Source organism: Barbus barbus (assembly GCF_936440315.1).
Source record: "Barbus barbus genome assembly, chromosome: 12".
Taxonomy (NCBI): domain Eukaryota; kingdom Metazoa; phylum Chordata; class Actinopteri; order Cypriniformes; family Cyprinidae; genus Barbus; species Barbus barbus.
The window spans coordinates 17,493,733-17,517,647 of record NC_136740.1 but is presented as its reverse complement, the minus strand read 5'-3'; the positions used below and the strand labels follow the sequence as shown (position 1 = coordinate 17,517,647).

At 35.2% G+C, this 23,915-nt stretch overlaps 4 protein-coding genes and 1 pseudogene across 6 annotated transcripts; 4 read left to right on the top strand and 1 right to left on the bottom strand.

The window, feature by feature from the left end:
- The first annotated feature begins 1,273 nt into the window (after window positions 1-1,273).
- Window positions 1,274-3,725, top strand: LOC306877761 (interferon-gamma-inducible GTPase 10-like). Its single transcript, XM_079429710.1, has 3 exons — window positions 1,274-1,364; window positions 1,748-1,861; window positions 2,024-3,725. Exons 2-3 carry the CDS (start codon window positions 1,800-1,802, stop codon window positions 3,501-3,503), a joined length of 1,542 nt encoding a protein of 513 aa, XP_079285836.1. The 5' UTR covers window positions 1,274-1,364; window positions 1,748-1,799; the 3' UTR covers window positions 3,504-3,725.
- Window positions 3,726-7,976: 4,251 nt separating this feature from the next.
- On the top strand, window positions 7,977-12,102 carry LOC306877760 (uncharacterized protein). The gene is made up of 2 exons (XM_079429709.1): window positions 7,977-8,012; window positions 9,366-12,102. Exon 2 carries the CDS (start codon window positions 9,373-9,375, stop codon window positions 11,647-11,649), a length of 2,277 nt encoding a protein of 758 aa, XP_079285835.1. The 5' UTR covers window positions 7,977-8,012; window positions 9,366-9,372; the 3' UTR covers window positions 11,650-12,102.
- A 362-nt stretch (window positions 12,103-12,464) lies between these two features.
- LOC306878482 (interferon-gamma-inducible GTPase 10-like) lies at window positions 12,465-19,037 on the top strand. Of its 2 annotated transcripts, XM_079430888.1 has the most exons (3): window positions 12,465-12,648; window positions 14,748-14,812; window positions 17,121-19,037. In XM_079430888.1, exon 3 carries the CDS (start codon window positions 17,142-17,144, stop codon window positions 18,309-18,311), a length of 1,170 nt encoding a protein of 389 aa, XP_079287014.1. In that variant the 5' UTR covers window positions 12,465-12,648; window positions 14,748-14,812; window positions 17,121-17,141; the 3' UTR covers window positions 18,312-19,037. The 2 variants fall into 2 exon arrangements, with proteins under 2 accessions (XP_079287014.1, XP_079287015.1); XM_079430889.1 differs by lacking the exon at window positions 14,748-14,812 and having other exon boundaries at window positions 17,121-19,033.
- Window positions 15,298-16,329, top strand: LOC306878547 (interferon-inducible GTPase 5-like; annotated as a pseudogene). The gene has a single exon. The product of its transcript is annotated as an interferon-inducible GTPase 5-like (transcript).
- A 733-nt stretch (window positions 19,038-19,770) lies between the features above and the next one.
- Window positions 19,771-22,990, bottom strand: LOC306878481 (T-cell-specific guanine nucleotide triphosphate-binding protein 2-like). Its single transcript, XM_079430887.1, has 4 exons — window positions 22,927-22,990; window positions 22,767-22,838; window positions 21,446-22,174; window positions 19,771-20,938 (listed from the first exon to the last, which is right to left on the bottom strand). Exons 2-4 carry the CDS (start codon window positions 22,775-22,777, stop codon window positions 20,224-20,226), a joined length of 1,455 nt encoding a protein of 484 aa, XP_079287013.1. The 5' UTR covers window positions 22,778-22,838; window positions 22,927-22,990; the 3' UTR covers window positions 19,771-20,223.
- Window positions 22,991-23,915: the final 925 nt, after the last annotated feature.

The window sequence follows — 23,915 nt, the reverse complement described above, 5'->3', positions numbered from 1 at the left end:
CAGGACAAACCTGAACAGTAACATGTTGAAAGAATTTTCAAAGCCTGTGACTCAAAATAACATCCACCAAGTTTTAACGTGGGTAGTAAAAATGTTTATGCATCTCTCAACAACTATGCGAATCTACCATTGCATATAATTTATAATGAAGAAACCAAGATTCTTTCATACATAAATACATCCAGGTGCTATCATGTGAGCTTTCTGAGTAGCGAAACTGCAAAATATGTTATTTATATAAACTTTCATAACAGTTGGATTTAAATTTGACAGCTATTCTTCAATCATGCCACTGCAGTCAATAGAAGTTTTGTGGTGTTTTTTTACCCTGTGTGAAATGTTACTGACAGCAGATCATAACCTGAAAAAGAACAAACAATATGATAATTATTTGTTCTTTCGGTGTTTATGGAAGAATAAACACAATGAAATGAATAGTTAGTAATTAAAGTAGCTTCAGATTGAAATTGTGCTGAAAAATCAAATGGGAATAAAATCATTTACATTTAAACTTGATTGTGATTGGAGGAATTTTGGAATTATTGTAAGCCTAGGATTTACATGTAGGGTTATGGTTATACAGGAGATAATTAGATGTTAGGATAGAGTTGAAAAGGTTCAAATGCATGTTTACAAATGAGTTATTTCATTTTAGAAAGGCTAGTTGTATATTTAGGAGGAAAGAGCAAAAGACGCCCTCATCCAATCAATTCAGCATAAGCTGTCTTTGTGTAGAGGAACAAGTATGTCTCTTTGAGATAATTTGACATAGTTAGATGGGGCTCTTTAATCATTTGTAGCTATATCCAAACAATTTCCTGCTTTCTGTTGTTTCAATGGCTGCATACAAGCTGTTATACTAAGATCAAGTTTGGGTTTAGGTAAAGCTTAGCTGCAATAAAAGCACTTGCAAACAGCATATTAGTGATTCTGTTGATTGCTTGCGCATATCATACATGTTTGCTTGTGTCCTCACGATCCTCCTTGAGGTACTTCAAATTCTGAGAATATGCTGATAGATCCTTCATGCCTTTGTGTTTAAACGTGGGGTAAAGACGGGAAAAAAATGTATTAATTGTATACAGTTGATTGGTTGCTCTGGTCTAAGGGGGCATCACATAAAACACATGGAAAGAAATTCCACCATTCCTGTTTGTGTGGTGATAAGTCACAAATTTTATTCTCTAGTAACTTAATAAACAAACACGGAACCTGGAACATGTTTGTGTGTTCAGGGAATTTCTGTCAGGAGGAAGTTCTTAATAAAGAACACACCCTGAAGTCTATGAAACTCTCGTTCTGCATTTAACACAGCTCATTTGGCTCTGTGATGAAGCTCTTTACTCATTTCTTACTTACCAAAGGTAAGATCCCTTTCTATTGCATTATATAATACAAACTCATTGGATTATATAATACAAACAAAAGTTCTGCAAAAATATCTAATTGAAGTGTTCAGATGCAAAAGCCTCTCAGTGCCATCTGAAATTTCATCTAAAATGAGCATTTTTATCAGGCTGCTATGTTTAGGTTCAGTAATTTTACTCTAATGGCAATGTATAGGTCCTTTTCTATGCAATTAAAGTGAAATAACTGAATATAAATATAGGAGCCTGACAAAAATGCTCATTTTAGAATAAAACTTCAGAAGGCATTTAGAGTCTCTTCAATTTATGTTGTGTTTTTATGCAAGTAAGAAACGGATGCAACATGTTGATTTTTTTTTTCTTTTTTCTTTTCATATCAGTTATGAAATTACCATATCAGTGAGACGTTTGTCTGCATGACAGTCCCACTATATGTTGCAGTGGACAGTACTGAAGCTTCCAGAGGCTGAGCAGAGAATTCGAAGCTCAAAGCGGTGGGTTAAAAAATTTAAATATATTATACATTTATATATAATTTTCTTTTTTTTTAAATTGTGTAACATGCATCATCCTTATATAAGGTACTTTTCTATGCCTAACACTATTAATTTATTATTAATCAAATATGATTTCATTAATTCATTATTTCTTTATAGAGCTACCATGACAGATCTGATAAATCCCTATAATGAAGATGATCGCTCCAGCCAGTCATCTGGATCATCATCGACTACATCACAAACATTCAGCGTAGACGAGACTAAAGACAAAAAACCTCAATCACTACATTCTAAATATCCAACAATCAGTCCAAGAAATATGCTGCGAAAACTGGAAATAGCTGAGAAAAATGTACAATCGAAATGTCCTGACGAGCCTAAAGAAAGAGACATTAAAAAGCCAGAGGAAGAGGACAAAAATCAAAATGTTTATGAGGTTTCCAGAGAGTTTGTAGACATATTGTCTAATGCCACATCGAACACAGAAGATTCAGACTCTCTTTGCTCAGAATTACAGGAAATAATTGATTCTCCACCTGCAGAGAAAACAAACAAACTGAAAAGTAAACTGAAGGAGCTAGAGAATGTTACACTTAACATTGCTATAACTGGGATGACTGGGGCAGGGAAGTCTTCCTTCGTCAATGCCCTCAGAGGCCTTCCTAATGATGATAAGGACGCAGCACCCTCAGGAATAACTGAAACTACCATGAAGCCCAACATGTACCCACATCCCTCCATGCCAAACGTGAAGATCTGGGACCTGCCTGGAATTGGTAGTCCAAAATTTAGAGCAAAGAAGTACCTGAAAGACGTCAAATTCCACACGTATGACTTCTTTCTCATAGTGACCTCTGAAAGATTTAAGGAGAACGACATCGAGCTGGCCAGAGCGATCAAGAAGAGCAAGAAGCTATTTTATTTTGTTCGCACTAAAATTGACAACGACATTCGTGCTGAATCACACAAAAGAAACTTTGATGAGCGGATGTTGCTCGAAAACATTCGAGAGGATTGTAAGGCGAACCTACTGAGAGTAGGAATACCCAAAATATTCCTAGTCTCTTCATTTAATTTGGAAAAATATGACTTTCAGAAGCTGATCAACACCCTCGAAGATGAACTTCCCGAGAACAAGAAATTTGCTCTCATTCAGTCTTTGCCCGTTTATTCTCTAGAGGCCCTCACAAAGAAGATAACATACTACAAGAAAATTATTTGGCTAAATGCATTTGCGGCGGGAGTTGGGGCGATAGCTCCCATCCCTGGATTGTCACTGGCCTGTGATTATGGCATCATGAAGAAGTTTTTTCAGCAAGTCTTCACAGGCTTCGGTTTATCAAATGAGGCTCTAGAGGCGTTATCAGAACGAGTCAACAAACCGGTGAAGCAGCTAAAAACCGCTAAGACATCACGCTTCAAAGAGGGGGCCACTGAGGATATTGTGATTGATATGCTGTCTAAACCAAAGATTGCTATAGCCAAGACGTTGGGGACCGTAATGGCTCTGCTGCCAGGAGGAGCTCTACCGGCAGGAGGAACGGCCGTCGCTACTGTGCACTACCTGCTTAATATGGGACTCAATGAGATGGCAGAAGACACCAAATGTGTTCTTTCTGTCTCACAGCTTGCCTAATATGCAAAAAAAAAAAGTAATCATACTAATTGTACTCTTTTTTTTTTGTAACTATAGTTAATATAAAAAAAAAAAAGAAATGTGATCATGAACGTGCATTTGAAATTAAAACATACATTACATTGTTTTACACTTAAACTGCACTTTCAAATTTTGACAGTTATACTGCATGTATTCTGGACTTGCAAATTGTGCAATGAATAAAATACTTATTGTAGACTGATTTATTTTATTAATTTTTTTAATTCACTGCCTTTGATTTAGTTAATTAGAAGACTTTGCTCATTGGTTTGCAACTTAATCAGATATTTAAAATGATACAAAAACAACAAAACAGACAAGTCTAAAATGAAATGATCTAAGCATATACTTTCCAAATAAATGCAGAAACTAATATTCCAGTCAATTCAAATTCCACAAGCTATGCAAAAGATTATTATGATATACATAACATACGTACATTGTAAAAAAAAAAAAGTTGAGCCAACTTAAAATTTTAAACTGAACTTATTTTTGTAGGAGATTCTCACATTTTTGTTGGATAAACTGAAAACAACAAGTTGAGAGAACTCAAAAATCTGCTGAAGCTGGCTGCCTTAAAATTTTAAGTTGGCTCAACTTTCTTTTTTTTTTTACAGTAGACATATATCATATCAGAATCAGAATGAGCTTTATTGGCCAAGTATGTTTACACATATGAGGAATTTGTTATAGTGACAGAAGCTCCACAGTGCAACAGAAAGACAGCAACAGGACACAGATAATAAAGAATAATATCCAAATATCCAAATAGGCGATGTACAAAACAGCAAAAACACAATATATAATATAGACAATTATGTATGTACAGGTCTGATATGTGCAAATTTGAAATGAGAAAAAATAAAAACAAGTAAGTGTGGTGGATAAATAATGTATAATAGTTATGTGTTCCACGTTTATTGTCAAGTGTTCATGAGATGGATTGCCTGAGGGAAGAAACTGTTCCTGTGTCCAGTCTTCCAGTCTTTCAAATGATTTCATGGCCACAGACGTTAGAGCCACAGGTCTGTAGTCATTAAGTCCAGTAGTTTTGTGTTTCTTTGGGACGGGGATGATGGTGGAGCGTTTGAAGCATGAGGGGACTTCACACAGCTCCAGTGATCTGTTGAAGATCTGTGTGAAGATGGGGGGCCAGCTGGTCAGCACAGATTTTTAGGCAGGCTGGTGACACACCGTCTGGGCCTGGTGCTTTCCTTCTTGTGTTCTTTCTGAAGACCTGGCATACATTAACTTCACTTAACTGAATTGTAGGTGTGGGAGAGAGGGGGGTTGCTGGAGGTGTGAATGGTTGCGTGGAGAGGTGTTCAGGGCGGGTATGGGGTGTTTTTTCAAACCTGCAATAGAACTCGTTAAGGTCGTCTGCTAGTTGTTGATTCTCCAAAGTGCTGGGGGATGGTGTCTTGTAACTGGTGATGTCTTTCATGCCTTTCCACACTGAAGCAGGATCACTGGAAGAGAATTTGTTCCTTAGCTTGTCAGAATAATTCCTCTTTGCCACTCTGATCTCCTTTTCCAGTGTGTATTTGACTTGTTTACATAAGACTTTATCCCCTTTTCTGTAAGCATCTTCTTTGGCCTGACGGAGCTGTCTGAGTTTTTCAGTGAACCATGGTTTGTCATTGTTGTAGATTAGATGAGTCCTGTTAGGAATGCACATATCCTCACAGAAACTGATATAAGATGTTTCAGTCTCTGTGAGCTCGTCCAGATCGATGGCAGCAGCTTCAAAAACAGACCAATCAGTGAGAGAGAATATATCTATATAATGACAAATTAAAACAAAAATCAAAATCTACAAATATTATTTATTTGTAGATAATTTCATTTAATGTAACATGTCTAAAATATACATTTAAAAACAGCAGTGCTGTGAATAATAAAAATTACATAAGATGTTTTGGAAGTAGTCCTACTTTTTAAATTCACACCATGATAGCTTTGTTACATTTTATTTTCTCTTTTTCAATATAATTTATGGGCTACAATAAATAAATACAATTGAAAGCCCCTCTTTTCTTCATAACAGTCATGTTTGCTAAACAGTGCACATCACACTCCATAAAATATATAGTAGGTGCTGCTAATTTGCCATCACACTGTAAAGTAAATGTGGCATATTGAAACACACTAGATTTAACCTGCTTAGTCAGGACTACTGAGTATTTTAGATGCCGTATTATAACTATGTGTTTACAGATATGTTCATTGGCTAAACAAAAACAGTCCATGTTTATCTGGTTATGATTTTAGATTTCTAAGCAGCAGAATAAAGGCTACAAATCTGTCCAAAAGTCACCTAGAGTCAGTAATAAAAAGAGCCATCATAAATACGCCTGCTGATTTGATATGTAGGTCTGCTACATACACCCATAGATGTAGTCAACATGTGAGGAAAGTATTCACATCATTCATTCCTATCTGAGTGATTTTGTTACATATATCTGACCATCACCAATTTCAAGACATAAAATCAAAACCTGAACAGCAATACTGAACATAAATGTCATTCTGAATTGTATTCAAAGATATTGCATATTTGATCTTTCGCTTACAGAAAGATATAATTAAATTAAATATTTCATATTAGGTAAAAATACACAGACCTACCCCTGAACAACATAAATTCAGTTATCATGCTATTTTACTATACAGAATTATAATTTAAGATGTTAATACCCTATTTATTTTGACCATTTTGAACAGATGACTCCCATCACTCATTCCTCATATGAGTTGAAAAGGTATCACATAAAAAATTTATTAACAGCACTGAGAAGAAAAAACTAAACAACAAAAAAAGAATTATTGGACAAAATGTGACCCTGGACTGGACCACAAAACCAGTCATAAGGGTACATTTTTGGAAAATTAGATTTATGCATCATCTGAAAGCTGAATAAATAAGCTTTCCATTGATGTGTGGTTTGTTAGGACAATATCTGGCCGAGATACAACTATGTGAAAATCTGGAATCTGAGGGTGTAAAAAAAAAATCAAAATATTGAGAAAATCACCTTTAAAGTTGTCCAAATGAAGTTCTTAGCAATGCATATTACTAATCAAAAATTAAGTTTTGATATATTTATAGTAGGAAATTTACTAAATATCTTCATGGAACATGATCTTTACTTAATGTCCTAATGAGTTTTGGCATAAAAGAAAAATCAATCATTTTGACCCATACAATGTATTGTTGGCTATTGCTACAAATATACCCCAACGACCTAAGACTGGTTTTGTGGTCCAGGGTCGCAAATTACAAAAGAGTGATTTAAACAATCACGAGTGCACAACTACATTTGTGCTCAACTACACATGTGAAAAAGTAATTAAGACAAAAACCTATAAAAAATGACATTTAAAATCTTAAATTGTATGTTAAGACCTCAGCAAAGTTCAAATAAAAATGACAGTGTGATTGCTTAGGAAAAAGCTTTTACTTTGTTTGCTTAAAGTTTGTCAAAGGATTACAAACACTGAATAATGACATTAACATGAGTTTGTTTTGCATGAGATGCACATGCCATTGCCGGTAAAAAGGCAACTGAAATATCTTGTTCTACAACATTGAAAATTCTTCCAACATGGCTCAAAATGGAAGGTGCTGAAAGTTGCAAAACAGACCTACATGAACCAGGAACACATATATTAAAAAAAAGTTATTTAAGTTCGAAAAACATACAGAAACATAATGTAAGTTTTAAAGCATTTAATTAACTCCCCACAAGAAAGTGCACAGCATTTTAAATGCTTCATGCTTGAAACTGCTGCCTTTGAAACACTGTTCATGCATTATTACTCATATGAAAGCATGAATGTCTGCAAGTCTTTGATTAATGTATTCTGCCAGAATTAAAAAACGGTGCTGTTATGCAAGACATTTTTAGTAATCTCAAGCAACATGTGCATTTATACATGTCATTTGTCATACTACATGACATGGACATTACAAAAAAAAAAAAAAAGATCTGCTTCCAGTAAAACACTTCCTGCTAAACAACATTCATGTGGAAATGTGCATATTTGGAATTACTTTGTGTTTTATTTGGAAATAACAGACAGACCAAATATTATTATTTCAAAAAAGAAAAAGATGTAGATCAGACAGAATGTTCAGGAAATATTTAAATATGGTCATAATATATTTTAAAATGCACACCTTCACATACACACACAAGAAATACTCGATTGACCTCTGTTGCAACTGCATTCATCAACACTTTTGTTTTGTTTTGCAAATTTACAGATTATTTTCTGGGGCAATCAACAGCATGTCACTGAGTTCATATTTAATTGAGAAAATCTTAGATTTTAGATGCAGTTCTGACTAGATTTTTAGCCTCAGTTCTCAGATGTTCTCTAAACCACACCCTAAATCCACACCTACACCTTTTTTATAAACAGCTACCACAATCATTTTAAGTCATGCAGGGTTACAAATATTATAACCACCTGTGCACAGATAAGGTGAGTTTGTCTTATTATGAATGCAAAAAAAGTAAAGTTAACTGCTTTTTGCTTGTATCGATCACATATAAAATAATCCTGAAGAATCAGAAAGATTTACGTAGCAATGCCTTACATAGGCTATTATTGCAGTAGGAAAACCTATAGTGATAGATGTTTATTTATAATGCTGTTTTATTGTACAAAAAGTAGGGGTTTTCTTTATTTGTTTGAAAATATAAATATTGTAAAATATAAAATATTTCTACAGTGGTTTCTATAAATGCTTTTGAAAATTTACCTTTGCATTTATACAATAGCCTACTGTATAGCCCAGGCATCCTCAAATATGGCCCACTCCTGCAGAGTTTAGCTCTAACCCTAATCAAACACACCTGAGCATGCTAATCAGAGTCTTCAAGAGATCATTAGAAAATCACAGGTAGGTGAGTTTGATCAGGGTTGGAGCTAAACTCTGCAGCAGATTGGCTCTTCAGGGAAAGATTTGAGGAACCCTGGTATAGCCTGTACTCCACTAGATGTCAGTTTTTTGCATGCCGAAATAAACGAAGTTCCAGGCGGTCGTTGTTTGATGGGTTCGTTTTAATCTCCTTTTCTTTTATCTGCATACATCACAGAAACGCTTATTCGCAGCACACGAAACTCTGCATACGTTTACTAACTTCACACAGACTTATTCTTCTGTTTCTCATCCTCTCTTGGACACGGGGTTTGGAGTCATAGAACACTATGGCCCAGTTTCACAGACAGGGTTTAGCCTAAACCAGGATTAGGTCATAGTTTAATTAGGACATTTAAGTAAATTTTATAAACATGCCTTAGAAAAAAGCATTACTGGTGTGCATCTTAAGACAAAACAGGCACTGACATGTTTTAAGATCAGTCAGTGCAAGTTTATTTCAGTACAAACAGCTCAGATTTACATTTTAGTCTAGGACTAGGTTTAAGCCTTGTCTGTGAAACCAGGGGTAAGAGAAGTCTCAATATATTATCTATATTGACTTAATTTAAAGGGAAAAGATAAAGTGTTTATTTATATCATAATAACATTATATGATAATAATGTGATAATTTATATGGTGATATCGTTATATATTTGGTATAGAGTGGTTTGTAAACTACACGTTTAAATTACACATGGCTATGTGTAGACAGCGCCCTCTAGTGTAGCTAAATAACTGCTTTAATCTAAGACCCGATCATAAAATAGAAGACTGCATTTATAATATTAACTTTAAAAATAAAGGCACTACTACTGCAAAACTAATGTACAAATGTTTCACTATTAGTTTCACTGCCAGTACAAACCCTTGGATACTTTTTGACATTTACCCAGTTGCTTTGCTTTTTCAGAGTCATCATGTCAGAGGAAGTCAATGTCTTTATGGACCCTTTCCTCAGAATCCACACACATCCTGATCATATAGAAGTAGCCGATAAACTTACTGAATCCTTTCACAAGGACATTGTGTTGAAAGCGCAACAAAGAGACACAGAATTATTGGAGTCCCTAGGAATCTTCCAATCAAAACTCATCAAAACTATGGAGAAACAACCAGAGAAAGCAAAACAAAGTAGTTTATTAAACATTGTTGAATCAAAGCTTAATGATGTGAAGGAAAGAGAGAGGCTGAGAGAAAAAAAGCAGAGTGATAAAGAAAAGCAAGCAGTGAAAGAAGTGATACACATAAATGAAACAACTGCAGATCAGTCAGAAAAAGCTGAAATGTGTCATTTTGACATGATACAGGTGGAAAAATGTCTTAAGGAGCAAAATGAGCAAACCAAGGCTGAGGAACAATGTGAAGTGACCACAGAACAACAACATGTGAGAGAGAAAAAGCAGAGTGTTAAAGAAAAGCCAGCAGAGAAAGTAGTGATACACATAACAAATGAAGCAACTGATGATCAGTCAGAAAAAGCTGAAATGTGTCATTTTGACATGATACAGGTGGAAAAATGTCATGAGAAGCAAAATGAGCAAACCAAGGCTGAGGAACCATGTGTAGTGACCACAGAACAACAACATGTGAAGGCTGTTAATAAAGAGGAGCAAAGAGAACCAAACATTTCAGTTCCGATGACAAATGAGGAAACAAAGGAAATGACTGAGTGTGGAAAAGCTATAGACATTCACAAAACAAAACAACCTGAAAGTGTCGAAACAGATCATTTTCAAGAGCCACAAGCTGCTATAATAGAAAAAGATTTTTTGACAGAAAAACCTAATATGACTAATCTCAGTGAACCATTAAACAAAGTCGCTACTAAAGAGGAAAATGAGGAGGTTATGGAGATACAGAAGCAAGAATTGTTCAGTGGAGCAGTGTGTCCAGATGCCAAGAAGTCACAAGATGACACAGATAACGACACAGATAGCGTGTTTCCGTGTAAAGCAAAAGAGAACATGCATTTAAAATCAGAAAGCACTGAGAAGAGGGAAAGTATAAACACAACCCCTAAAAAGCAAGAAGAGGAGCATCTATATGAAGTACCTGATGTTTTACTCCCTTGTTCTGCTGAATACGTTTATGAAACAGAAAGTGTTAAAGAACAAATGAAAAAACTGGACAACGTCACACTTCACATTGCTGTTACAGGATCAACTGGAGCAGGAAAATCCAGCTTTATCAATGCAATACGAGGTCTGAAACCCGACGACGTCAATGCAGCTCCCACAGGAGTGACTGAGACGACAATGACATCCACAGTGTACACACATCCTACAATGCCCGGTGTAAAATTATGGGATCTGCCAGGGACTGGAAGTCCCAAATTTAAAGCCAAAAAATACCTAAAGGACGTGAAACTTGACACCTTTGACTTCTTCTTCATCATCTCCTCAGAGAGATTCAAAGAAAACGACATCATGCTCAGTAAAGCAATTGAAGAGAAGAAGAAATTGTTCTACTTTCTCCGCTCGAAGATTGACAATGACATTCAAGCAGAATCTCAAAGGAAAGATTTTGATGAGCAGAAAGTTCTCTCACAAATTCGTGAGGACTGCCATAGAAACTTTAAGGATATGGATAACCCAAAACCAAAAGTTTTCCTGATTTCCTCTTTTGAATTGCACAAATATGATTTTCAAACCCTCGTCGACACACTGGAGAAGCAGCTACCTGCTCACAAGAGAAATGCTATGATTTTGTCCTTGCCAATATACTCCTCCAAGATTCTGGATGAGAAAATCGAATTGTTTATGAAGCAAACCTTGTCGGCAGCTGTCGCTTCTGGTTCCATTGCTGTGGCTCCAGTGCCTGGTCTTTCCATAGCTTGTGATGCTGCCATTTTGCTGGCTTTCTTCACCAAGTGTTACTATGCATTCGGTCTGGATGATGAATCAATACATAAGCTTTCGGTGAGAGTCAACAATCCATCCCTCAAATATGTAAGAAAGTCACCTCTAGTGATTGCTATTGGGCAAAAGAAACTCAGTAATAAAGAGCTATCAGCACTGACTAACAGGGAAGCAGCTGTTAAATTTGCGTGGAGCATGGTTCCTGTTGTAGGGAGTAAAAAAACTGCAGAAATGTCTTACTCTGGAACACTGAACCTTCTGCGAGCAGGAGTTCAGGATCTTGCTGATACAGCCAAAGAAGTGCTCAAAGTGGCAGGTCTGACTGATGTCTACTAAAATCACAGATTGGGATCAGTCAAGAGGTCATGCCATTGGTCATTTTTGTTAAGCCTTTTTGACATTTTGTGTGCAGTCACATTCACTCATAACATAGGCCTAGTATGTTGCTTCCATTCAAGAATGTTTTTTTATTATCTTAAAAATGTATGTCTTAAATTGCTTTTGTTCATTGATTTACTTCCTATAAAATATACCTATAAACATTTTTTATCTGAGTCATGGACTAATTGTATTGTTTGTTAGATTGTGTGCTGAGTGTGTACAAATTAAGCTAATACTGTATGTCCTCTGTTTATAAACTATTTAGCCTACTTTTAAATATAAATTATTTATTTACAGGAATCTGGTCTAAATTAGCTGACAGTTTAATTTTTCATTGTTTATTTTTTCTATTTGATTTTTAATGGTGTAAAGGCTAATGTCTCATACATAATAAAAAATTAAACGGTGTATGTAGCTTTTATCATAAAGACATTTAGGCTAAAAACTGAAGCATGGTTAAACGCTTTGCGATAGGCAATTCCTTTGGTCGCTCAATATATAACCAAAGAGTGTGTTAGGAATTTATTTTTATTTTTTATTTTTTTACAGTTTCAGGACTCGCGAGGCGGAAATCGAAACCATGAATAGAGCAAAATTATCTTTGTTTTATTTACGACTTTGAAAAATCATTACGGTGTAACCAATACACGATATAAAAAAAGAGACAAAAAAGAGACAACAATCTTATTTTTGCTAATGCACTTAATAAACCAAGTAATATGATTTTGAAAATACAGGGCAGCTTTGATTGCCTGTTTGGACTGTCACTCATCTGTCGTAAGTTTCGTTTTCCAAACATAAGCACGTCAAGTAGCCGCTAGGACAGTAACTGCTTGCTATTTAGCAGCCGATTTATTTTTCATTTATATTTATTTATAGAAATTTTACAGCGTTTTTTTAAGCATCTCTAGTGAAGAGTCACTGGGTTACTACTGCTGGAACCCAAAAATAAAAGTAAGTTGTACGCTAATTTTTTTATTGGCATTTTTGGAGCATTTGCTTTGTTCTCAAAAGTTTTGATTTCCGCTAAATATAAATATTATAGTTAGGTTATAGGCTATTAGTTAAACCTTCGGTTTCACAGACAAGGCTTAAGCCTAGTCCTATACTAAACTGTAAATCTGAGCTGTTTGTAGCCTGAAATAAACTTGCACTGACTGACCTTACAACATGTCAGTGCCTTTGTTTTGTCTTATAAGATGCACAGCAGTAATGCTTTGTTCTAGGACATGTTTATAAAAATTACTTAAATGTCCTAATTAAACTATGGCCTAATCCTGGTTTAGGCTAAGCCCTGTCTATGAAACTGGGCTATAAGCACGATTCGGACGGTAATTGTTTCTCAGGGGGATCGTGATTTTCACCATATACAGGGGGTAGTTGGTGATTTAATTGCCGTCCGAATCCAGGACATCTGCGTTTTTCTCTCACCACCCCCGTGAAAATCCCCGGCCGAATTACTACTGTTTTTTGACAAACACCAAGGTCGTGTGGTAATTTAATTGCCGTCCGAATCCACATCTGAGTTTACGAAAAGAAATCGATTCAAAATTCAGCGTTTAAACCCTTTTTGAACTCTCCCGAACACCGTACAGTAACTGTTGTACTTCGGTGTAATTTGCATAAAAGAACAATACTTCATAACTGCTCCACCACAGCGAGTGAGAGCAGAAAGAGAATAAAAGCACGTAAACAAGTATGCAGTACAATTTGAAAATGTGTATTATAAATGCCTCCACCGGGCAGGGACACCGGCAAGGGATAGTAGTAGCTTTTTATTTAATTTTTTCATTGATATGTTTATTATTGAAATGTTGTTGTTATATGCATGTGTTAATTTTATTTAATTTCTTTATTTTCTTAAATATGTGGGTAGATAGTATTTATAGAGTTGTAACTTTTTAGTTTTAGTTACTTTTTCTTATTTGTAAGTCGCTTTGGACAAAAGCGTCTGCTAAATGACAAAAGTAAAAAAGTAAAGAGTGTAAAGACCATCGACTCTACCGTGCGACTCCACCGGGCAGGGACACCGGCAAGGGATAGTAGTAGCTTTTTGTTTAATTTTTTCATTGATATGTTTATTATTGAAATGTTGTTGTTATATGCATGTGTTAATTTTATTTAATTTCTTTATTTTCTTAAATATGTGGGTAGATAGTATTTATAGAGTTGTAACTTTTTAGTTTTAGTTACTTTTTCTTATTTGTAAGTCGCTTTGGACAAAAGCGTCTGCTAAATGACAAAAGTAAAAGTAAGTAAGTAAGTAAATGGATATATATCGCGTATAATTATATACAACTATAGTGCTTATTTTCCTATTTTTAAACAGGAGATTTAAGTAATCAAATAATAAATAGAATTATACATTATAAAATATACTTGGAATAATAAGAATATATTTTACATAATAATAAGTATTTTAAAATACATTTTACACAATAATAAGAATACATTTGTAAATAAAATTCATTAGGTGTGAAGCGGCGCTGCGCAGAATGATCAGTGTTTGACATCAAAGTATCGCTTTGATGTCAAACACTGATCATTCTGCGCAGCGCCCGCATGAAGTCGAACAAACCTATTTTATTTACAGCACACAATCACATGACTGGCCACGTGAGCAGCGGGTTCGCAGGATCACAGAAGTCACTCCTCCACTGTGAATAAATCACCGTCCGAATCCATGAGTTTTATCACTAAGGTGATATGTAAATTAATTTTTACAGACGTCCATATGAGAAACAATTACCGTCCGAATCGGGCTATAGTCGTATTCCTTTTAAGCGTTTATGATTATTATTGTATGATTCATCGTCTTTTTCTTGTAGTGTAGCAATATATTAGCAAACTGCAGTCTACTTAACCCATATATAATTTAACTGCCAAATTTATATTTTAATAGCCTACATTTAAGTATTTATTTTAAACTGAATATATGTATTTATTAATCAATATAATTTATATATTTCATTTTGCTGCTGAGGCAAATTATCCATGTTATCTGTTTCCATAATGTTTGTTTTATGAATCTTGGTTCATTTTTACTCTGACAGGGAAGAGGAGCACACAGGGCAATACAAGGGTAAAAAAACGGTCTCCACAAAAAAAAAAAAAAAAGGTCAGTATAACACTGCAGATACAATCTAACCATCATATGCTATACCTTTTTCATTATTTTTATTATGTAAAAATGTTAGATTTATTACTAAAGTGTTATTTGATAAACCTTAAAAAACACAATCAACCAGGGGTGTGTTTCCCAAAAGCATCGTTAGCTAAGTAAGGTCATTATGGTAACGACGGAACTTGCGACCATAGTTGTCTTTGGGAAACGCACCCCAGAACTATTGCAAACCCTGACACCTTAGGAAGAGCAAAGCAAACACCCCAGAAAAATATGATCATTATTGCAACAGAAATGATTAGCAATCAGGCTTCAAAAATAAGTTAATGTTGAAGTACACATACTTCTTTATACATCTATAACTTTTACAGTTTAAAACAGTCAAGACCCTGCTGTTGTTGAGGCAGTAAAGGCATCAGGCGAGTCTAACCTGGAAAAGGCCACAGCAAAAGCTAAAGAAACATTTGACCAGTTAATGAATGTCTCACTTAACATTGCTGTTAACATCTGGGAAATCCTCCTTTATAAATGCACTTAGAGGCCTAAATGACGAAGACGATGGAGCAGCACCTACTGGAGACACAGAAACTACAATGAAGCCCACCATGTATGAGCATCCTGCAGTGCCAAATGTGAAAATCTGGGACCTGCCTGGAATAGGATGTCCAAACTTCAAAGCAAATAAATACCTGAAAGATGTCAAGTTTCACACCTATGATTTCTTCATTATTTTAAACTCAGAGAGGTTCATGGAGAATGATGTCATGTTGGCTAGAGAAATAAAAAAGAGAAGAAAAACTTTTACTTTGTTCGTTCCAAGATCGACAATGACACAACAGAGCAAAGGAAAAAGGGATTTGATGAGCAGAAACTTCTTTGCAAAATAAGAGAGGACTGTCTGAGAACTGGGAGACCCCAAAGTTTTCTTGATATCATCTATTGAACTGGAAAACTATGATTTTGAAACACTCTGGAAGAATAGCTTCCAGAACACAAGAGATCTGCTCTTCTACAAGCCTGGCCAGTGTGCTCTGCTGAATCTCTCTCTGCTGAATCTCTTAAAGAAGATTAAGATGTTTAAAGGGATGATCTGGGCTGCATCTCTCGCCTCTGCTGGTATAACAGCCTGGACTATCAGTAGCATGCGATGCAGGCATTGTGTTGCTTTTCTTCACAAGATGCTACTATGCATTTGGATTGGATGAAAGGTCACTGTCAAGGCTTTCAGAAAAAGTGAACAAGCCCTTGCTGGAACATGTGGCCAAATCGAAGTTGGCATCTGCCATCCAAGAAAAAGCAATTGCCAGATTACAAGTCTCTGTTGCACTTGCATCCCTTGCTACCATTGAATGTGTTGCAAGTCTCCTTCCAGGTGTAGGAAGTGTTGCTGCTGCAGGAATATGCTTCGGTATACTTATTACCTCTTGAGAGAAGGATTAAATGAACTGGCAGACATTGCTCGAAAAATCTGAAAGGAGGCTGAGCTGGACACACTATGCACTAATTTATAGATGTCCTAAACATGTGTTTCTTTAAAAATGTGGTCTTTGATTGGTTTTGTTGGTTGATTTAATTACTATAGAGCATGTATGCATTTTCTGCTTCTGTTATGGATTTAATGGCCATAGCATGTTTGATAGATTGTGTGCTGATTATGAAGGAGATTAAAGTATCACCTTGTCTTCATACATTACAGTATTCAAAGAATAGATTACATGCATGCCAGCATTTCAGAAATCACTGTCACTGTTCTTTTATTTAATCTCATGCTGCATGTTAAATTATATTAGATTTTAAATTGTTCACAATTTGTGTTCATTTTCTATGCTGAAATCTGGAAAATGTTCTCAGTCTCACATGATGTATTTGTTATTGCATAATCACATCTCATACAATAAAAATAAAAATGTGTTTATAAACCTTTTTTTTGATAAATGTTTCTGTTTGCAGTTCAACTACACACCCACTTTTTTATATTTCTAATAATTGTTAAACATTTTCCTCAAGGTTATTCACCTCAAGATCGATGAAGTTTAAAATAAGGAATAAAGCACATTGTGTTATACATATACAGTCTCAGTTGTGAGAAATAAAGTTACATTGAGAGAAATAAAGATGCAGTAACAATGAAAACTTGCAACTGCGAGATATAAACTCATAAATGGGAGATGTAAACTCATAATTATGTCAAATGAAGTTACAGCTGTCCATGAAGCAGAGGAAAAGTCATGACTTTACTGTAGTAAATTTACTTAACAATGCAATGATTTATACCTACTTTAATATGTTATGTTTTTTACAGTGAAGAAATTAACGAGGCAAAATGACAGAAGATTCTTCTGCTGACTTGGATTTCTCTGGAGCTTTGCAGAGAGTGGGCGAAAGTGACCCAAATACAGCTGTTGCAAAGGCTAAAGAGCAGTTGGACAGTCTTGACAGTGTGACTCTGAATATTGCAGTGACTGGGGAAACAGGAGCAGGAAAGTCTGCCTTCATCAATGCATTTCGAGGTCTGAATGATGATGATGACAATTCTGCACCAACAGGAATAACCGAAACAACAAAGGTAGCTACCATGTACACCCATCCCACAAAGTCAAATGTCAGACTGTGGGACCTGCCAGGGACTGGTATGCCTAATTTCAAGGCTAACAAATTCCTCAAGGAAGTGAAATTTGACACATATGATTTATTTATAATCATTTCCTCAGTGAGGTTCAAGGAAAGTGATGTCTTTCTGGCCAAAGAGATTCAAAAAAAGCAGAAGATGTTTTATTTTGTCCGGACCAAGATTGATAATGACATTCGGTCAATGTCGAAGACAAGAAAATTTGATGAGCAGCAGGTACTTTCCACGATTAGAGAGGACTGCCACAGAAATGTGAAGGAGCTAGGAAACCCCAAGGTGTTCCTCATATCCTCTTATGACTTGGGAAAATATGACTTCCAAGACCTGGTAGATACCCTAGAGTCAGGCCTTTCAGTATACAAGAGATTTGCCCTTGTCCAGTCTTTGCCTGTGTGCTCTCTGGCTATGCTAGAGAAGAAAAAAGAGGTTATGGAGAAGTTTATTTGGCTTGCAGCACTGGGCTCAAGTCTGGGTGCCGTTATCCCATCCCCTTTATTATCTCAGGCCATTGACAAGATGGTTTTGATGACCTATCTCGTAAGCTGTCATAACGCTTTGGGTTTGAATGAGCAATCACTCATGAAACTGTCAGAGAGAATGGACAAGCCTCTCACACAGCTGAAATCAGCTATAAAGTCTCCTTTAGCATTAGCAGTAGCAGACACAATGGCAATTAGGCCTCGTACAACTGTGACAAAACCAGTGAAAAAATTTGAGGATCTGCTTGATGCTAGATTTCTTGTAACCAGCTTTATGAATGCGGCCGATGCCTTCAAATCAACACACATTGTCTTGCATGGGGCACTAAATGACATGGTAAATGACATGAGACAGGTCCTTCGAGCTGCAGGTTTGGATGAATAAAATCAAGCTAATATGTTTACCAAAATTTTAACCAAAATTACATCAGAACATCGAAAAAACAAAAAAGTTTATTGGCCATACGTCTGCACTGGGTAACTTGCACTTGCAGTTAAAATGTTTGGAAAGAAATGTTATACTGAATATTGTCCAGTTACGTTCTTCATATTTTGTAATAGTGCATGTTAAATGGAATACTTAGAATGAAATGCGTTTAGAAAACAAAATGGGTGAAACTTGTGACTTTGTACTGTTTAAGTATATGTGGGAATCTGGTGGTTGGTGCAAATTTTCAGTCAACTCGTTTTATTATACAGTTGTGTAAATGAGCACTAATAATCTCATTGATTGTTTAACTTGTTTTACAATGTATACAATGGCTTTAGGCCATGGGTCAGAATCTCTTTATATTACCTTCTTCAAAACAACATATATTTTCTTTATATTCTATTGGATGTTTTTGTTTGTATGTTTTTAATTTAAGTGAATTTGTTTTATGCATATTGTTAATGAAATTACACTCCTCATTGAAACAAACTGTATTGACAGTGGCAGGTGTTATCTTTCAGGATTTACTAGTACATGTGCTACAACAACCAGCCTTGAAGGGGTTTGCATTTATTATTTAAAATGTGTGGTTTATTATAAACAGAGACAGAGTCTGAATTTAATAAAAAAAGTTTTCTTTTCATTATTTCCATTAACAAATATATATTATAATTGTCAGCCAAGCATCATTTTTTGTTTCATTGTGCTACCTTATGCTTACACAAATGTAGGATATATTGGCAGGTAAACTGCTGAATTTGTATTGTATTGGTTTAGTATTAGAAAGCAGATGGGTGTGTGAATAAATGCAGTCTAGGTAGGAAAGAAAAAAAGCCCAAGCATTTCTTTAAGGCAAGTTCATTTATATAGCACATTTCATACACAGTGGTAATTCAAAGTGCTTTACATATAAAAGAAAGTGATAGTCATTAAAAATAATAATCGCAGCAATAAAAACAAGGAATTAAAAATAATAATAAAAACAAGGAACTTTAAAATTATATAGAAATTGATTTAAAATGAATTTAAAACAGTACAGGTTTATCTTTGGATCTTTCATCAGGTTTATGACGCATTTGCACTTGATGAATTTTTTTGAAATTTTTGTAAGGTGTGTAATTTTTTAGTTGGGTGTCAGTTCTAGATTAGTCCAGTTCTTATCACTGACACTTGGCATAGAGTCGAGAAGTATTTGTTTGTGTTGTTACCCATAACATCATGACACATAAAAAGTTGACCTGGAAAGTACATATGGAACAAACTATCAACAAATTAATTATCAGTTTCACTAAAACTATTTATATGATTTTCAGGTCCACTAAAAAAAAAAAATCAAAATATTATGTTATAGTATAACTTACAGTCCATTACAATCTTTTTTTAATGGTTTGCACAACAAGAGAAGAAGCATGGTGCATTTTTCATGAACATTTTATTAAACAAGAAACAGTCTTAACTGTGAAATGATATGAGAATCTGCAGTTATTACAATTAATACATATATTAAAATAGTATTGAGATCAACGGTTCGCATAATTTTTACTGCAGACCAAATTCTACAAATCATTTTCTGTTTCCCAACATCTTCTATTCTTTTGCAATAATTGACAAAGCAATTTCAGCTAAATGTGGTGCCTTTTCTTAGGTTTCAAAGACATCTGATCTGTCACAGACAGAAAAATACAGTATATTAAACAATTAAAGATTTATAACAGATAAAGATTTATCTTTAATTCTATTAATATATTATATTGCACACCAGTCGAAAACAGCAGTTTAAACTTAAATATTTATCTGTAAATTAAACAATTCAAGTTAGTATAAAACAGTTTAATGCTGCATCATATCTTACATTTCTGTTTTTTTGTTATTTATGTTCCTTTACTGTTCTTGCTATATAATATGCAAAAGCACTTGTCCTGACAGTGTTGAGATCACTGGAGAGTGCACTTTCCAAACCTACAAAGTCAAATGCACATCTGTCAAGACTGTTGATGAGAAACATCTGCTGTTCAGACAGTTTTGCCCTCTGAAGCTCCTGGGTAAATTGTGCCCGAAGCCCATCAAGTATTTCACTCTCATCACAGTACATCTCACTTTGAGTCTGTAGATGATGGTCTACTTTGGTCTGGACCAAAAGGTAATGTTTCCTTAATTCTTCAACTGCTTTGGCAAGTTTTAAATGTCGTGCTTTCTGCCAGTCTGATACAATGATGATATAGAAGTCAAAACAATTCAACTGTTGTTTCATCTCATACATCGAGTAATCCATGACTGCCTCTACGCCGGATATGTCCCAGAACCGGACATCTGGGTATCCCAGACTCATTGCTGGGTTGCTGATGGATTCTGAAGCTGCACCACACTCTTCATTCTTCAGCCCAATTAAGGCATTTACCAAAGTGGACACTCCAGAACCTGTCTCACCCAAAACTGCAACATCTAGCTGAAAGTGACTCAAAGCCTCCAGAACAACACTGACTTTCGCAGCTCCAAAGCCTGTGCGCTTATACATATCCTGCAATGCTGTGATGTCCTCTGTTTGAAGTTTCCCAGTCTGTTGGATGTGATTCGTAGCACACCTAAAGTAATAAAAAAACAGAAATTACATGAATGTTAGGATGAATGATATTTGAAACATTCATTGTTTGCCCTCTTTATTATTACTATTTTATTCAGAAATACATTCAGTATATCAGTCATACATGCAATGAACTCATCTATGATGACAATGTTTTAATTTCAGAATTAAAATTTTAATTTGGGGTATTACATAAAATATGTCAGGGTAATAAAAAGTCTAAAAGTATTTCACAAACTTTTATCTGAAACAGAACAGGAAATTATATCATAGGGAGGACCCAAGTAGACCCTTGTGACAATGTGTCAAGGTCAGTAAGTCAATACAATAGCAAATAAATTTACATTTTTTATAGCAATAAATAAAACAATACTTCAGATTTCTACTTCAAACTTTCACATCAATTAATGTTTTTTTTTTTTAATTATATAAAGTTTTTAAACACCAAATTAAACCAACATAGTTACAGTACAATTTACAACCATGTAATTACAGTATATATACTTACCTTGCCTTTATCCATCCTCCATGTAACATCTTGTCCAGATAATCTGAAAATATCTCTGCTCTAAGCTGAGAAACCTCATCCTTAAAAGTGTCCATGAGCTTCTGCATCTCATAATTTTCTGTGTCATGGGATGACACTAGGAACACACGGGGGTCCAGTTTCTTCTCCTTCAGATATTTCTCACAGTCTTGTCTCATTTGATCCAATGCATGTATTCTAGAAAATTCGCTTTTCGTCCTACGCACATCATTATCAATTTTTGTTCTAATGAAATAAAATGGCTTCTTTCGTTGCACAATTTCATCAATCAACAGCATGTTGTTTTCTCTGACTCTCTCTGATATCACAACCATGAACATGTCATATAGGTCAAAGTTCATTGTCTTTACATAACTCTTGGATGCAAAGGAAGGGGTGCCCATCCCTGGAAGATCCCACAGTCTGACGTGTGGGAGATTTGGGTGCTGATACATGGTTGCCTGCTTTGTGGTTTCCACAGCTCCAGTTGGAGCAGCCCCAGTGTCATCAGGATTCAATCCGAGGATCGCATTGATAAGAGAAGACTTTCCCGCACCAGACTCTCCAGTCACAGTGATATCTATCTTAAAATGGTCAAAAACCTCCAAAAGAGATATAAGCCGGTGGGGAATTTCTTCAGGGCTTTCAGAGGCAAACACATCCTTGATTTTGTTGAAATGATCCTCTTGTATTTTAGCTGGCATGTACAATCTATAGCAAAACATGACATTCTGTCAATACTTTATGCTGTAACATTTTTAAAGAACATTATTGCATCATTTGGAGTGCTTGGATTCTTTGTGTAGTCAGAGGTCCAGTGAACTACACTGGAAAAATGTGTTCCTCTGGAGAAATCTCTCGACACTCTATTAAAGGTGCCTCAAATATGAGCTTGTGTGACTTATTTATGATGAATGAATCCGAGAAAGCCGAAATGGTGCCTCTAGTAGGCAGTATGTTTTACACAGTTCACAAATAACCCACTGAGCTGCAATTTAATGTTTGTAGATAGGCTAAACTTGAGCTAACAGTTGACACCGTCAACCTATGCCTTGCTTCTAGATGCTTTTTTACACTTAGACGTCGTGTCAAGTTATTAGACGTTTAAACACAAAACCGCGTTCATTTGTAAACGGCCCAAGTTAATTAACTTGAAATGAGCGCAACATTAGTGCATTTTGATAGGAACTGTGCACTTGTCAACTAGACGGTCTTATAAGTGAAACGTAAGAAAATAACAGAGCATACATACATATTTAAGAGTTGTCGTGTTTTGAAAAGATTGACAAATAAATCCACTCACCCATTGTCCATTGCGCTGCCGTTTATGTTGGTTTCAGTTTCTACGAAATCCAAGGAAGTCGAAAGTAGTAATCTATGCAATGTGCGCAAAACACATTAACAAAATTAAAACACTGTCATAATCGGGCTTTGTTTTAGAGATTGCTTTTAAAACAGCCAACCTTACAAGCACGACCCCGTTTCTTCACGCCAAATAACAAACGTAAACACTCGCGATTTCACTGCGGTCAAGTCAGAAAAACACGGTCAAGCCAGCAGCGATTGTATTGCGTTTATATTACTACGATTACGGTAATAAGCGGAACAACACAGAAGGAACGCGCTTTTCAGACCGCTTTTCTACGGTGGCCGAGAAGTGCAAAACAAATCACAATTCTGAAAACAAAATAACAAATTACAAACGCAAATGCAAATCTAAAAAACAAAATAACAATTCAGAAAACAAAATAACAAGTCAGAAAACAAAATAAGTCAGAAAACAAAATAACTAGTCAGAAAACACAACAACAATTCTGAAAACAAAATAACAAATTACAAACGCAAATGCAAATCTAAAAAACAAAATAAGTCAGAAAACAAAATAACAAGTCAGAAAACACAACGACAAATCAGACAAACCGGAAGAGGTAGGTATAGTTTGAGACAGCTATTTGTTATTGTTATTTTGTTTTTTAGATTTGCATTTGCGTTTGTTATTTGTTATTTTGTTTTCAGAATTGTGATTTGTTATTAAATAATTTGCTATTATTTCAGTTATAGAATTATAAAATTGTACATTTATGCTTTCTAATAAGTACAAAAAAATCAACAACCAATTCTTATAATGGACCTTCCATTCTATCTGCACCATCTTAAAAACATCTTACTGTAGCAATTTGGAGTTCAAAATCAAGAAAATTCTCAGACATTGCACAATTTTTCCATTATTGAAAACTAGAAATATTATTTCAAATAAGTAAAAAAAAAGGCTATTTCTTCCAAAGTACCTCCTACTTTTTCAGCACACCGTCACCTAATGAGAAGTCTGTGTACTGTGGCAGTTTGAAGTTGCATACATCCAAATTCAACAAAGTTCTTAAAGACAGTGCATTATTTCTCCAATTTTGAGGCTTATAGAAACATCAATATAAATGTAGAGAAAAATAATGGC

Excerpts from the sequence above, each read along its gene's own strand:
- LOC306877761 (XM_079429710.1), top strand. The coding sequence starts at position 1,800 with ATGTTGCAGTGGACAGTACTGAAGCTTCCAGAGGCTGAGCAGAGAATT. Across the intron at positions 1,862-2,023 it reads AGAATTCGAAGCTCAAAGCG|AGCTACCATGACAGATCTGA; the intron begins GTGGGTTAAAAA and ends ATTTCTTTATAG.
- LOC306877760 (XM_079429709.1), top strand. The coding sequence starts at position 9,373 with ATGTCAGAGGAAGTCAATGTCTTTATGGACCCTTTCCTCAGAATCCAC.
- LOC306878482 (XM_079430888.1), top strand. The coding sequence starts at position 17,142 with ATGACAGAAGATTCTTCTGCTGACTTGGATTTCTCTGGAGCTTTGCAG.
- LOC306878481 (XM_079430887.1), bottom strand. Across the intron at positions 20,939-21,445 it reads GGAGGATGGATAAAGGCAAG|GTGTGCTACGAATCACATCC; the intron begins GTAAGTATATAT and ends TTATTACTTTAG.